General features: G+C 42.7%; 1 protein-coding gene and 1 long non-coding RNA gene across 5 annotated transcripts in view; one reads left to right on the top strand and one right to left on the bottom strand.

Annotated features, from left to right (window-relative positions):
* Positions 1 to 15,785, top strand: part of GABRB1 (gamma-aminobutyric acid type A receptor subunit beta1) — a 146,338-nt gene that overhangs the window by 126,185 nt on the left and 4,368 nt on the right. The window contains exons 6-11 of one of the 4 annotated variants that reach the window (XR_008234138.1): positions 10,325 to 10,462; positions 10,569 to 10,721; positions 12,069 to 12,319; positions 13,553 to 13,832; positions 14,302 to 14,469; positions 14,589 to 14,916. Coding sequence is in view for 1 of the 4 variants with exons in the window: in XM_052780142.1 (XP_052636102.1) it covers positions 10,325 to 10,462; positions 10,569 to 10,721; positions 12,069 to 12,319 (542 nt within the window). In the remaining 3 variants the exon portion in view is untranslated. Of the gene's footprint in view, positions 1 to 10,324; positions 10,463 to 10,568; positions 10,722 to 12,068; positions 13,833 to 14,301; positions 14,470 to 14,588; positions 14,917 to 15,785 lie in introns of those variants that run through there. The other 3 variants (XR_008234140.1, XR_008234139.1, XM_052780142.1) reach the window with 3 other exon arrangements.
* On the bottom strand, positions 2,624 to 5,154 carry LOC128138739 (uncharacterized). Its single transcript, XR_008234141.1, has 3 exons — positions 5,047 to 5,154; positions 3,743 to 3,934; positions 2,624 to 2,804 (listed from the first exon to the last, which is right to left on the bottom strand). It is a non-coding gene; the product is annotated as an uncharacterized LOC128138739 (long non-coding RNA).

The following is a 15,785-nucleotide window of genomic DNA, read 5'->3' as shown; positions in this document are numbered from 1 at the left end:
TCTGAACAAAATTTTCATGTAGCTCAGTATAACTTTAAATCTTTTTACAATTGCTCATGAATTGAAAATTCAGCTACTTACATAGTCAGAACAGTGAGTGAGACCACCATGAAAACTTCATTCTCATTGTTTATCTAAAAAGCGCAAGTACAGTGGCCTCGTACTTGCCTGCGTATTTACCTCTCTGAAAAATTTACGCACCTGAATTAAGTAATTAAAATTTTAAAAGGGTTTTCACGATCTCAGGCAGGGGAACACAATATTGCATAGAAATATAAGGTGTACTTGCATAAGCCGTGCTGGCATATGTAAGAACCACAACATGTCCTGATTCATCTGCAGCCTGAGTCCTGTTGAAAACAGAGACCCTACTGCCTTAGACAAAGCAGGTTTTGGCCTGACAGGCTGGAGCACAAACCAGATGGACCTGGATTTCAAATGTCTTTTTCACCAAGTACAACAGCTGTATCTAAAATTGGGGGAGTCTGCCTGGCAACAAAATGAGAGCACTTAGAAGTAGATCTTAATTAGTCAAATGAAATAAGTGCTCAAGGGCAAGATGTGTTTACAATACGAGCAGACAAAACTATGTACCATGCAATATTGACTGAACTAAATTAATTGAATGCTAAGCAGCTGGACCTCTGTTGCTAATGTTTACATAATGTGTTTATAAATAGTGTCGTTCTCTTTTTAACTTTGTAAAGCAACTCAACTCAGAAAAAACTTCCAGGATTATGGCTCAGACTGGGATAGCCGTCTACGGCACAGTAGCTCCAGATGAGAAAGAAAGAGAAGGAAACAGAGAGGTGAAAAGAGTGATTCACATCAGAGTTACAAACTCTACATGAAATGTGCTCCTGACAGCACTGCAAGCAAGTTACCTTAGTCTGCTTTGTGTGAAGGTGTAGAAGTCCTTTGTGTTAGCAGAAGAGCTGAGAGACTGCAACAGGGGCTTCCCAGAGAGGTCAGGTCTCTCTCGACACGCTGAGGTCTCTAATCCTGAGTCAGGCACTCCCAGCCTGTGCTGCCAGGGTTGGAGTAGAAACAAATTGTAGTCTGCATTTTGCTGTTCCTGAAAATGGATTTTTTTCCCTCCTCATCAAACCAGGATAGAAGGATAGAAGATAAAAAGAAAGAGAGGAAAAAAAGGAATCAATCAAACCTTACCAGAAGAGGTCAAGAGCTTTGGCTCAACTTTCTGCAGATTGAGATACAGCTGGTGTCTAGTATAAGTGTCCATTCAAAAGGAGAAGAAAAAAGGGAGAAGGAGAAAGCTCAAAACAGATTCAGGAAAAAGGTGTCTCAGAATGAAAGCAAGAGAAGCCTGGGATTTCTGACACTTGCAACTGGAAAGAAACAACCCCTCTTGTCCCAGCTCCAAACTCTCAAGGACAGTCTGGAACCAGCAGCACGTGAACCTGGAGGCAAGGCAAGGAAACTATTGGAGTTAATCTCCTCATGCATAGCCTCTGCCCTGATTGCTGTTGACTAACCTTTAGAGAAGAACACAACGGTGTGACTTCAGAACTTTGCTTGTTTCAACCCCACAGGAGAAGAGGATTCAGGCAAAGAAGTGAGAAGCAGTTGAACAAACAGATCCTCAGCGGTTGTAACCACCAAAGTAACTAAAGTACCATTTTAAAACTTCATGATTCAGAGTCACTCAAACTAGACTATAAGATGAGAAACTAGCTAAAGGTCTGTAGAAACTGCTGTATAATGGCTGTACTTATCAGGGCTGATCTGTTAATAGCAGTTGTGCATCTGTACATGTTACATGTACAATTACACAAGTATCCAGTCTGCACAAGAAGACACCGGTCAGGAGCACATACTGCACACTTGCTTTGTAAAAAAAGTTACAATGTCACCTCTGCTAATTTTGAGACAACAGGTCATCAAAATGTCTCAAGTCCAAAGTTAAATCACTGGCACTGCTCTCTAAACATTTGCATATAAGAAGACACCTGAGTTTTCAGTGACATTTTGGCCACTGAGTTACTATGGGCAGGTTGCTTATTACTACACAATATGCGTGGGCATGGACAAGGCTTTCTAATCGCAGTTTAATTTACATGAATTACACAAAGATGTGTAGAGTCAGAGGCTCTCAGCATCAGGCTAAAAATCATCACTCCAGTGATGAAGTAAAAATGAGTTGTAAAGTTGAAAGACATGAGACGGACGGGCAAATCAGGCTGCAGTGGAACATGTCAGACCCTTAACTGCTGTACTGTCTCAGATCAAATGTCTATCTCACCCATCATCTGACAGTGGCCAGCAGCACATACCTATGAAGCTAGGACACACAGCATAGGATACAGAGCATAGGATACACATGCTGATACTTCCCCAGTAAACTCCTCCAGTAAGTGTTCTGCACTTTGCTACCTCCAGTCAGAAATAGTATCATTGTGTTTAATAACCTGGATAGATTTTTATTCTGTGTGTATATATATGATAGCTTCTGAACAAGCATAAACTTCTGACACTCATGTCACCTTATGCAATGAGTTCTTCAGTTTATCTGTACATTGTATTTCCCTTTATTTCTTTTAAACTAGCCACTAGACATACGATTTGTTGCTGCCTTGGTCTGGAAGTGTGAGGGATTGTGAATAATCATGCCCTGCTCAAGCTCACCATGCTAACTTAGGATCTTACAGACTTTTGCCATAACACTCCCTCAGCCATCTTACCTCCAGGCTGAAGAATCATGACTAAGTCAGTCCTTCCTTCAATGGAAGCAAGTCTATCCTTAATCATCTCCGTGGCCCTTCTTCATAGCCAACTTAGTACAGCTATTTTGGGGAAAGAAATAAATCTGCATGTAATAGTCAAGAAATAGCATAAAATTAATTGGAAAGCATATGAAAATGCAAACAAAGATTTTTGCATTTGCTCTCTTTTCCTTTCCTAATAATTCCTTGGTTTGTTTTTTCTAGCTAATGAGAATGAAACTCTTATTAGTGAACAGGAAAAAAAAAAAACAGTATACCTCATAAGAGGTACTCTTGCACATGAAAGCCATACTAGATAAAATATATTACTGTATCTTTCTGATTGTGCACTGCATTAGATTTCTTTTAGGCTCAGTAGGTTGTTTGACATCACTGACATAATCCAGTAGAAGACAAATAAACCGGTAAGGCATTTTCAGTACAAGTCTGACTACTTATCCAGAAACCTTCCATGTTTCCATCTATTGAGACTACAGTGATACTGAGAAGTCCTGCTGTGTTAGCCATTAAAGAGATATTAAGCAAAACCAAATAATTCCTCTCCCAAAGGACCTTCAACCTTGTATTGAAGTCTCACTGGCAAATGAGATTTAAAAAGTTAGAGGGGCAAAAAATGACAACAACCAATAATAACGAACCAATATTAAAGGTGCTTGCACAGTAAGGCAATGTTGTAATTCACTCTCTGAACTAGATTAGGATGTTGCAAGAGTGACTTTATGCTGTAATAACATTTATTTTCTGCTTCTAATGGGTAGGAACTGATGTCTCCAACTGGGATGGAACAGATTGCCCCATATGTTAAATTTATTTTTATTTGAGAAACCTTCTTAAATAACTGACAATTTGTAGTACTCCAGCAGTCTAACCAAGTTTTCATTTGGGTCAGTATTGTTTAGGCTAAATCCTGATTCATATCCCCAGTTACAATCTGCCATCTGCCTATAGAAAGTATTTCTTAATGAAAAAAAGAGTCACTTATAGATACAAACACCCACCTGAACACAGGTGGCAGGGAGCCTTTTCAAGCAATTCTACCACCTTAATGTTAACTAGTGACATTGCTTTCCAAAACACATCTTCAGATCTGCGGTGCTCCATTCACATGTTGGGTTTAAGTTGAAATAGTACAATAAATTTACCACTGTATGGACCACCTCGGTGGTGTGCGGAAGAAATGCTTTATCTTCCTGTTTGAATACAGTCATAAGAATAATAACTGTGTGAAACACGAAAAATTATATTCTAAGAATACATTAAGCAACGAAAACTAAGTTGTTAGGAAACGGACGATCCAGTAGTGATGGAAGAGGGCTGCGTTCCAACCTCATGTCTTTACACAAGGCCAGATGACTTGGGGCACACAGAGTGGAAATAATCTTTTGAAATGACCTGGTTAGACTCAGATTCCTAAGGCAGAGACCCTGTTGCTGGGTGTTTCGGAGCTGCCTACCCTAGAGAATCAGAAGAAAAATGGGGCTCCGTTTGGACACCTCTGTGGAATTGGTAGTAATAGTAGAACCATGACTTTATTTGTTAAGTTAATGTAATAAAGATCTTTATTTATCCCAGAGGTATTTGAGATGGTAAGTGCTGCAGTGGAAAATAAAACAGCGTGGTGACATTAACATCTAATACGCTGTTAACCTTGGCTGTATCACTATGTCAGCAACATTTCTAAAGTATTTTTTTCTGTGAACAGCATGCTTTATACGTAACCTATTTCTTGCCGTGCTTGAATCTAGTTACTTTTTAGATCTGTGGTACTTCTGCCTAAGTGTTCTCACTTAAACTCTCGGCTGCTGGTCTAGAAGAAAAAAAAAACAAAAACAAAAAAAGGAGAAGCATTGGCACATCAAGGGCTATATTATCATTTTATTATCATTTCTAGACATTATTTCCTAGGAAGCAGAAGTTTAATGTCTCGAGCTGGGCAATCGAACATATATTAATGGTTTTGAAGCTGGAAAAGAATCTAGCAAGCAAACAAAGGCTTAAATAGATCAAATAATTTTCATGGGACCTTTATTAACTGGAAAAAAAAAAAAAACCAAACCAAAACTTAGCAATCACTTATTATTTAGGTCAACAAAATCACGCGCAGAAATCCTGGGAGAATTGTGTGATTAAGCGGGCTAGACTGCTAGGGATGTCAGCCCGGAAATCGGCCCACGTTTGCCCCTGGAATACTGAGCGAACGTGTTTAAATCCCAACGCCGTTAAACACCGCCGCTCACGTTAAGCGGCCGGGCGCACCCCCGCCCCCCCCTGCCAGCCCGCCTCTCCTCTGCCGCCTACTCACGGCTCTCCTGGCCAAGTTCGGCAACAAGCCTAACCCCGTGGGGATGGCACCTTTCGGGCCCGGCGAGGCGGGCTGTCCCGGGGCCGAGGCCCGAGGGAGGGCGGCCGGGGGCCGGGGCCGGCGGGCAGAGCTCCGGCCCGGCCCGGCCCGGCCCGGCCCGGCCGCCGCCGCGGAGCGCGGGCGCCCCGCCGTGGTCGCGGGGCTGCGCTGCGCCGGGCCGAGCGGGGAGGAGCGGGGCGGGGGGGACAGGCGGGGCCGGGGGAGCCCGACACCTTCCCCGCTGTCCCCCGGGTGGGTGCCCTGGGGGCCACGCGGGAGCTCGGCCCCAGGCGACTCCCGCGCGGAGAAGCCGGTTCTGACTTTTAGGGAACGGGCCCGACTGAATTAGGTTAACTCCTGTTATTAAATCGTTAAATGCCCTTAATGTCACTATCCTACGTATTTGGGGATATAATTCTAGACTTCCGCAGCTGCAGCCACTCTTGACAGCTATTATGAACGCAATTGAAATATTTCAAGTTCCCGATATCTGATTTCTATGAAATTTCTGTTCAGACACGTCCAGTTGTAAGTACTGCGCTCTCTGTCACAAAAGCAGAGGCATCCCTTTAAAGCAGTGACATGGATACGTACGCAGAGGGAAAAGGATCACGCGGAAAAAAGCTGCCGAGGGGATACCTGGGCAGTACAGATAAATTCAGTGAACAAATCAGCCTGTTAGAGCTGGCCACTGCACAGACTAGACCCACTTTTTCTACCATTGAAATAGCTTTTCTTCCATTGTAAGTGTTAAAGGTGTATGCTGCCAGAAATGAGGGTTTATCACTGCCTGCTAGCCAGAAACTAACGCTGCTCCACACTGAACGTTTCTACATCACTACGGCTCCTCGCTTGAAGGCACTATCCACTTCAAAAAGGAGAAGGAGCCATCTGCCCTCTGCTAACTCTGTTCAGAGCCCAGATGGGTTCCAGTCTTTAAACTGCAGCCAGCTGCCTTCCTTTAGAGTTTGCTAGTTTGGAAAGCAAAAAGCAATGTCAGCGCCTATGGACCATGAGGGCCTCCAAGCCCTGCACCCGTGAGGCAGCCTCAGCCAATAAAGCAATGCCTCTCATGCACCTAGAACGACATGCAAAGCATGCAATGACAGGCATCACACAACAAAAATCATATCACGCCAGGGAATGGACTGCCTGGAGACAGTTTACACCTTGTTTGTGCCTAGCACAGTTATTACAATGACTGTCAAGGAAATCATGCTTGTACTGAGGTTCTCTCCGTACAAAACTGCAGAAAGGTGTTCCTGCTCAATTACTTTTCTAAAAAGAGAGCTAACAAATGTGAATGCTCCTGACTGAAAAACGTCACCATCCCGTTCTCATAATTTCCCCCAGCTTTAACCAGAATAAACTGAAGGAATGAATCAGCATATTAGAAACAGTGGTAGCTCACACTAGATCAATTTTTTGTGGTATTTGGAAGTCTTTTTTAAGTTTGAAAAGCTTAAAGACATGGCCTGCCAGCAGTGATGGCACGTCATCAGCTGAAATCTTCCATGCAAGGTTCTTGCTTTTGGTCCATTAACTTTATAACCTTGTGGTTCTACTCTTCATTTAGTAGCCAAAGTCATAGAAACCTTTCCAAGACTAGTGAAAAGCACATTTGCCTACATTACAAAACTCCCGTAATCTGTTTTTGCGAAGGTCAAGCATCACCATACACTGTACCAGTAACACGGTGCTATCATTTCATAGGAAGTTGTCCTTGTTTTCTTTTTGAAATCTGCCCTGTGAGATCCCAGGTGTTTATTTCATACCATTGTGGTTTTAACAACTAAATCTATGATAATTCACCTTTGGGGAAGGGAATTTTATTTGCAATAAGGTGGCCAAACTATTCCCTTTTTTGTCAAGAAGGCAGAGGAACTGCAGAGAAGCTGGCAGAGGCTTCCTCAGGAGACAGCAAATAAAGTCAGGACTTGCTGAGGACTGGAGACGGCTCCTCTCTGCCCTGGGTCCCAGCACACACCAGATGAGGAAGCGGCACAATTGGAGCAAAATTGGTGGGAGGGGTGTGAAAAGGACCCCAGGTGATGATGGTACAGAGCAGAAGAATCATGTTCACCCTTTTCTTCCAAACCCTGAAGCAGAATCCAGGATTCTCACATCTAAACCTCCACCTGTGTCTTTACAGCAAGTACCTGTGCAACATCTAGGTAGTGCTGCACCTTTCTTTTTTATTCTAGCCTCTACAGACAAAGAAATAGCTATGAGTGTTACCTCATGTAGAGGATATCTGTGTGGTACCGAGTCTACACATAATCAATACCCTTTCAGTATGAGATCATAGTTTACCATTTCCTCTGTTTTGCTCCATCTTTTTTAAAAAGGGAAAGCATTCAAGAGATATTTTTTTCTAATACAGATTTGCAAGAAAATGAAGTTAATGCTTCCCTGACAATCTTATTCTTAGCCTTTAAACAGACTTAGCAGTCTTCATTCCCTCCTTCATTTTGTATTACACCCTACATGTGGCTCATGTTGGCCCCGCAGTTTGTGTGCAACAACACCCTTAAAGCAGCTACTGAAGTTCCATGACCAAGCAGCTACCTTGACCTTTTGCAGTGAAAAGCTTTTGGCTTCTACCTGGAAGGAAGGAAAACTAGCCATGCAGCGAGCCCTGTGTGACAGCCCTGGAATGGTTCATATCAAAAAAATTAGCGTAAGTAACAGGAAGCATAGTTTTAAGCAAACAGCAGCCATCTGTATTACACAGGTTAGTACAGTTTCGTGAGCAATTCAGATAGTTAGCAAACCATGGCACTGAGCAGCTCACAAATAAGATATGCGAACACTTAACCTTGTTCAGCCCGTCACTGTGTGTTTGCATCAAGAGATAGTTGTTCGATAATTGCAGACTTTCCAAGCAGTCCCTTGAGCCTGGCAGCAAGTTGTGAGAGCTTCTCTAATTGTCACCAGGGAAACTACGGACCCATTCTGCATGTGGTCAGCCTTCCAGAGATGAGGCTATTACCAGGCACTATCATAGGAAAAGACATCTCGAGACTAATTTCCCTAGCTAGAAATTGTATTACTGGTGTATATGAAAAGGTAAGTTCCTAACTCTGTAGAGGCTTCTGATGCTACGGTTGGTTCAGCTGGCAAAACTACTGTCAAGTTTTCTAAAACTTTGAGTTCAAACACAAGCTTTCATTTGATCTGTGTTATATGATTTAAACCTGATTAAATCTAACACCTGAAGGAAAAGTCTGAAAATAGATGAGATGTTGTTCTCTCCTTTGGTAGATATCTGGAGAAAGTAGTAAAATGCAATAAATTGGAACCAGTTTAAATATTAGTACACAAATGTCATCAACTGTGAGATTTTTTTTGAAACTCAGTCACTTTGGGGTTTAATCAAAATGTTTTTGAAAATGGTAACCATAATGTTAACATTCCTAATGGTAGAATGGCAAATTAATTTTTAATTAAATGATAAATAATCAACATCGCTGTTAAAAGGAAAGAGAAGAAACGTGCTAGTTTTGAAGTCAATAGGAAGTAGTTCTGTGATAACAGAAGATCAAAGATGGCATGGTCTAATTAAAATATAAAATGCTGCATGAATATCAAAAGGATACCTACAGCTCCGACAGACATTGTCAGGTAATCGTACAGGCACCTGAATTCTTCTAGTATCATCTTTGCATCCACTGGCTCCAAACTCTGTATTTTGTCACAGCCTGCATAGAAAATCAAATGCAAAGCTGGGAACTGAACCTGGTTTTCCTGTCAGAACTCCTCTGTGATGGGTTAACCCTGGCTGGATGCCAGGTGCCCACCAGAGCTGTTCTATCACTCCCCCTCCTTCTCAACTGGACAGGGGAGAGAAAATATAACAAAGAGCTTGTGGGTCGAGATAAGGATAGGAGAGATCACTCACCAATTACCGTCATGGGCAAAACAGACTCAGTTTGGGGAAAAATTAACTTGATTTATTACAAATCAACTGGAGTAGGGTAATGAGAAATAAAACCAAATCTCAGAACACCTTCCCTCCACCCCTCCCTTCTTCCCGGGCAAAACTTCACTCCCGGATTCTCTACCACCCCCCCAGCGGCACAGGGGGACGGGGATGGGGTTTACGGTCAGTTCATCACACGTTATTTTCTGCCGCTTCATCCTCCTCAGGGGGAGGACTCATCACACTCTTCCCCTGCTCCAGCGTGGGGTCCCACCCACGGAAGACAGTCCTCCACGAACTTCTCCAACGTGGGTCCTTCCCACGGGCTGCAGTTCTTCACGAACTGCTCCAGCATGGGTCCTTTCCACGGTGTGCAGTCCTTCAGGCACAGACTGCTCCAGCGTGGGCCCCCCACGGGGTCACAAGTCTTGCCAGAAAATCTGCTCTGTGGGCTCCTCTCTCCACAGATCCGCAGGTCCTGCCAGGAGCCTGCTCCAGCGCGGGCTTCCCACGGGGTCACAGCCTCCTTCGGGAACCCACCTGCTCCGGCGTGGGGTCCTCCACGGGCTGCAGGTGGATATCTGCTTCACCGTGGACTTCCATGGACTGCAGGGGGACAGCCTGCCTCACCATGGTCTTCACCACGGGCTGCAGGGGAATCTCTGCTCCGGCGCCTGGAGCATCTCCTCCCCCTCCTTCTTCACTGACCTTGGTGTCCGCAGGGTTGTTTCTCTTACATGTTCTCACTCCTCTCTCCGGCTGCAGAAAACCGCCATCCCAACTTTTTTCCTTCTTAAAAATGTTATCACAGAGGCGTTACCACTATCGCTGATTGGCTCGGCCTTGGCCGGCGGCGGGTCTGTCTTAGAGCCGGCTGGTATGGGCTCTCTCGAACACAGGGGAAGCTTCCAGCAGCTTCTCACAGAAGCCACCCCTGTAACCCCACCCGCTACCAAAACCTTGCCACACAAAACCAATACATCCTCCTAGAGAGTTTAAAAGTTTCGCTGATGTTATATCAGTTTGTTGGTAAACTGAGCAACTCAAGCCTGAACAAAAAGTAGTAGTATTAGAGTTAGCTAAAAATTGATCTTTAATCTTAAATTCTATCCTTGTTTCCTGTCTTCTCCCTTTCCACACCTCGAAGCTTCCCCTGGGTACAGAGGAGGCTACATGGCTTCTGGATAACAGAAGTGTCACACAACAGAAGGCTGAATTCCTGATTAATGGCAGCTCTTTCCACTTTAACCACAACTATTTAAGCCAAGTAATAAAACAAAACCAAAAATCAATAATCAAATTGTGCCTCTGTTTCAGATGGATACACTACTGATGATATTGAATTTTACTGGAATGGAGGAGAGTCGGCAGTAACGGGAGTTAATAACATCGAGCTCCCGCAATTTTCTATTGTTGATTACAAGATGGTATCAAAGAGAGTAGAATTTACAACAGGTAAGCACTGGCTAGTTAAAAAAATCTCCCCCCTCTTCCCCAACCCAGAAATATCAGTGTCTAACTTTTGTTAGGCATTAGTCATATAATGACTTCTTTCTTTCAGGAGCATATCCTCGATTATCACTTAGCTTCCGGCTTAAAAGAAATATTGGATACTTCATTTTGCAAACCTATATGCCTTCCACGCTGATCACAATTCTGTCGTGGGTATCCTTCTGGATCAATTATGATGCCTCTGCAGCCAGAGTTGCTCTAGGTAACTTCTTTTTAAAATCACTGAACCACGTAGATACATGTTGCCTTTGAATACAGTAGCACCGAATCCATACAGCTGATTGCAGCAGCATTAATTGTGGTCTTACACATGCAGTGTAGGATCTTCGTTGTCAGGAAGGCAGGCAGGTGTCACCTTGCCTATGTCTGAAGTTCTTGCCCTGCAGTTAGGTTGGGACCCTGACTGACTTCCAGTTGCCGTAATGGTCTTTGGATCGGGCCAAAATCATCTTGCTTCCAAACTGGAGCATAAAGGTCTAATTCAGGTAGCCAAGGGTATCTAACACTGTGCTGCATCAACATCTCATTGATGTTAAAAAGTGTCCTGTCAGGCCAGATATGTGACTGGAATTAATACACAAGGTCCTACCAATATCAGTGGAGAGATACCAACTTACATGAAATAAGCCTGGTTCACCTACATAGTTGGTTATTTCCTGTACCATGTTCCTTCCTGCAACTTTCCATAAGAACCAAGATCTTCTGCCACCATCTGCACTTTAAGGCAGGTATGCTTTTCAAATGCTAATGTCAGAAAGCCACTTTGTCCCACCTCTATTTTGTCCCACCTCTCTGTAAATTCAATTCATTACACCTGTGCCAAGAACTATTTTCTAGATGCATTAATGACCTGTGATTAAAGCAGACTAAAAAATAATTTCATCCAGCTAAAACAAAACACACAAACACACCCCAAAAAAAAAAGGATCATGCAGCGATGGATTACACAAGGAGATGGAAATTCTTTATTTGCGAGCACCCCTTTAACAGGGAAAGCTGTTTTGGCACAAGAATATGTATCCCTTTCTGTTCATCAAAGACCATCACTTTATCATAAAGCTTCCCTTTCTCCTTTCAATCCTCTGGATTCAGTCAAAAGCTAGATACTCATTCCAATTCCCCAGAGCAATGCAAGCCACCCTATGAGGTCAAGCAGGGCTACTGCTGTAAGTAAAGCGAGAAGCATTTCCTCACGTAGAAAGAACAGTGATCAACTCTTTCCTATCCAGGTCAGCTAACACCACGTTCCCTAGCAGAGTTATTGTAAAAATTAAGGCAAGATGTACCAAGATAGCCTGGGCTTTTGAAGGCTATTTCATTCACCCTCCGTTGCATGGAAAGCCAAGGAAGGTGCTATCAGCAGGCCTGCAAGGATATCGTCCTTTCCAGTCCTGCAAAATGCATTCCCTTGGCTGTTAAGAATCTGATCACGTAATTAAGCCATCTGCATGAGAAGTGCATGGTAGCCGCGCAATGCTGCCATTATGCTTTTCACGCTCAAATCCCCTTCCCTGTCTTGTTAGTCAACGCCTTTTTCTTCCTTTCGCAGGAATCACAACTGTGCTGACCATGACCACCATCAGCACCCACCTCAGAGAGACCTTGCCAAAGATTCCCTACGTCAAGGCAATAGATATTTACCTGATGGGATGCTTTGTGTTTGTGTTCCTGGCCTTGCTGGAATATGCCTTTGTAAACTACATATTCTTTGGGAAAGGACCCCAACGTCAAAAAAAGGCAGCAGGCAGGGCAAGACAAGCTACAGGCGAGAAGAGCAGACTGGAAACAAATAGAGTCCAGGTAAAATGTTCAAGCTAACTTTTCAAACATTATTTCTGCTGTGACAATGTTGATGTATATGATGATAGAGATAAGTGCAGTTTGAACACGTATGCAAAAGCATTTGAGATTGTCTAGAGAAAAATCATATTTTAAGGAGATTACAGCAACATATGTTTTTTTCCGTCTTCAACTGAAAACAGAGTAAGAAACTACAGAAAATGGAAATGAGTATTCAGAATAAGTATTTCTTTGCAGCACAGAAGAAATACAAGGGTACAAGAAAGTTAAATATTTACCATTTCAAGTGTATATTTCTTTGCTCTAGAAGGTGTTATAGAAGAAATGTTTATTATATAGTTCCTCTTTACACACAGAAACTTCACCAAAAATAGAAAGCAAAGACAGACACTGTGGCTTCAGTGAGTTTTGAATGAAGCCCACACCACTGAGCTTCCAGGAATGCAAGGAGGATGCTGCTAGGTTATAACAACTTTCACAGATGTCAGGATTTTTCCCTCAGGCTAAATTCAAGCAGACCACAGCTACTCCCTCTTAAAAAACAAGCCAGACAAACTCCAAGAAGTAATACTATGGACATTTTTTTTTTAACAGGGAGGAGTTTAATTTAGCAGTACACCACTGAGCACTTGCAAACTTCTATAAACCTATTCCATTTTTTCCCAGTTTTTCAGAAATAAACACTTCCCTCAGGTGTATTTGGCCCAGTCTGACTCAGAGGAAAATACATATCCTAATGAGCCAAAAATTTTCTTCTGTTCTCTGCTTTTCTTACAATATGTTACATCCAAATATTAATGAGATCTTACCCAGGCTGTCCTATAAAATTCTTTACTGTTGTGGCCAGTGGTGATAACGTTTGGACAAAACTATATTTGAGCCCCCTGTTCAGCTTGAAGAATGAGACTGACACATAAAACTCTAACAGGTAGGACTTTAGCTTTATGCATGGTTGCAATTTCACATACGTGTCAGGAAGTGCATTTCAGAAACTCTGTGATATTTTATTAGTTCTAGAGCTGTGTGTCTTGTGTCCCAGCAGCCACACCACTACAGCTCAGCATCATTAACAGAGTCGTCATGTCCTCAGTGAACTCACGAGCCCACTAAAAGTCCTTACTCGTATTCACCTCCTGTCCCAATGTGTAGGAGATGCTTTATTACAGTGGGTGCACAAATTCAGTTGAGGCTTGCAGCAGTCTCCAAGGTCCCACAAAGTATTGTCCTCCACAGAGCACAGGAGATAAGCTACCCTGATACAGATTGTTGTGTGCAGACACTGTCTATCCATTTCTACGGAAAGTAAGGAAGGAAAAAAACCCAACAACACCCACAAACTCTGACCAGGCACCTCAACAGTTCCTGAGATAACCCGGCCTAGGTGAGAAGCAGCACAGCAAGGGTTCATGATGAAGAGGGAAGCAACACTTCTTCAGAGGTCAGCCTTGGCTACATGGGCCCCAGTGCACTGAACTGAGTAAAGGATGAGAAAGTGTAAAGGATAACAGTGCAGGTAAGCTCTTTTTCCTACATATTTGGAGAGTTTGTTTAACTAACAAAAAGCCCTAACTCATGACTAAAAGCTTTTCTCTAAATGGTATGCTGGCAAAGATTGTGCTGAGACCAGTACTCAGAATGGGATGGGAAGTATTTGCAACCACACTTGAACTTTTCAGAGCTCCACATGCATATATCAGCATATTTTTGACAGAAAACAGAAAACATACACACTTTGTACCAGGATTTGTAAGTGTTCACACCTTAGACTGCAATTCCATTCTGCTCTAAGTGAGAAGACTGCTTTCTGCCTGTACAATGCAAGTTTGTGATTTTAGATGCATACATACACAGACATACACACATGAATGGATGTCAATGGATTTTGTTATCCCACTGGAGATACATTGATGTGGGACCTTGTGAGCATTCATTTAACTCAGCATGGAAATGCTGATGTCCAACAGCCGTATTTCTGTCTTCAGCAGGAAGAATGCATGTGACCTGAGCAGTGGAACACAGTAAGGTTATGTGATCTCTAGTGAAGACAGCTCCCAGCCCCTCTCCGTCATGTTTTGAGATTTTTCACTGTATTATGACGCCTGTACCAGAGCAGGGGAAAGGTTTTTCTGGAGCACAGAAGAAGTACAGCTGTAAGTATATACAGCTATAGGATTTTTTTTCCCTTTTACTCTTGACCCATACCACCTATCCATACAGGGACCTATAATCAATAGAAGATATGTAACAGCGCTTCCTCTCTTTGTGCCAGGTGAAGATAATGCTCATTCGCATCTGACATGCAACTCCTTCAACTAAAAGAGTTCAAATTCCTTCACCAGATAACAAAAGCATTAGACATGTGAGCAACACTCAGCAAACTGACCGTGATATTAAAACAGTATAGAGAAGACCAGATGGAAAATGAAACCATACTGCTGTTTCATGTGTGGGTGTCCCTTGCTCTACAGACTGAACAAGGTGGAAATAAAGCCTCTCCAGTTTCACAATTTATGCCATTTTAATTTTTAATATGCAAAAAAATATTAATTTGTAGTAAACAAGCTTTCTGTTTCTCTGAATAAAGCATAAAGACTGTTTATATCTCCTTGTCCATTTCTTGAAGATAGATGTCACTGAGGAAACCACCATAATTACAGATAAGTAGGACAAATCACCCTGCAAGAAAATATTTAGATAGTCCATGCATGCAGCTGCTTCTGTTTCCCCAGACAATTATAGTGTGAATAATCATTACACAGAAGATGTCTCTTAAGCATGAGAAAGAGATAGGATGCAATCATAGTGTGAGTGGGAAAGGGGCTGAGACATCGAGAGGTTCATGAATGGCAACACAAGGCAGGTGACGGGTGGTCTCTTGCTCCACAGTTCTACACAGCATCCCACCTTCCTTTCAAACCTTCTGTGAACCACAAAACACCTGGGATGGAAAGCCAGAGACCAGCCACAGGCTCCAAGGAAAATATACGATTTTCCAGTACAGTGGCTATTGGAAGGAGAAAAAGGAGGGAGCACATAACCACACAACTAGCTCAAACTTCAAGTAAATCCACACCTGAATAAGTATATCCCTGCTTAGCATAACTTGTTTCTTTGCAGATCATATTGTGATAACACTACTGCATTTGTTCCAAGAAGACAGATTATATGAGTAACACAGCCCTGAATCTCTCACCTTAAGAGAAAGAAAAGATGTTTTTGTATTGAGACAAAACAAAAGTTCTTACCTTTTATCTCCCGACAGTTAATGTAAAAAAAGTAGGTAGGTAAAAATCCATTCCAGACAGCACTAAGCATTTGAGACCCATTCTCTGTCAAGGAATGCCAACATGCTTTTCCCCTAGAGCTGACTGACTACTTTTTATGTGGTCAACACAGGTCTGTTGTTTTGGGGTTTTTTATTACATTAACTATTTTACACTTACAATATCATTTGATGCTCCTAAGC

The sequence above is a fragment of the Harpia harpyja genome, chromosome 2 (assembly GCF_026419915.1).
Source record: "Harpia harpyja isolate bHarHar1 chromosome 2, bHarHar1 primary haplotype, whole genome shotgun sequence".
Classification (NCBI taxonomy): Eukaryota; Metazoa; Chordata; class Aves; order Accipitriformes; family Accipitridae; genus Harpia; species Harpia harpyja.
The sequence above is the reverse complement of the archived record's forward strand: the minus strand, read 5'-3'. Positions and strand labels throughout refer to the sequence as shown.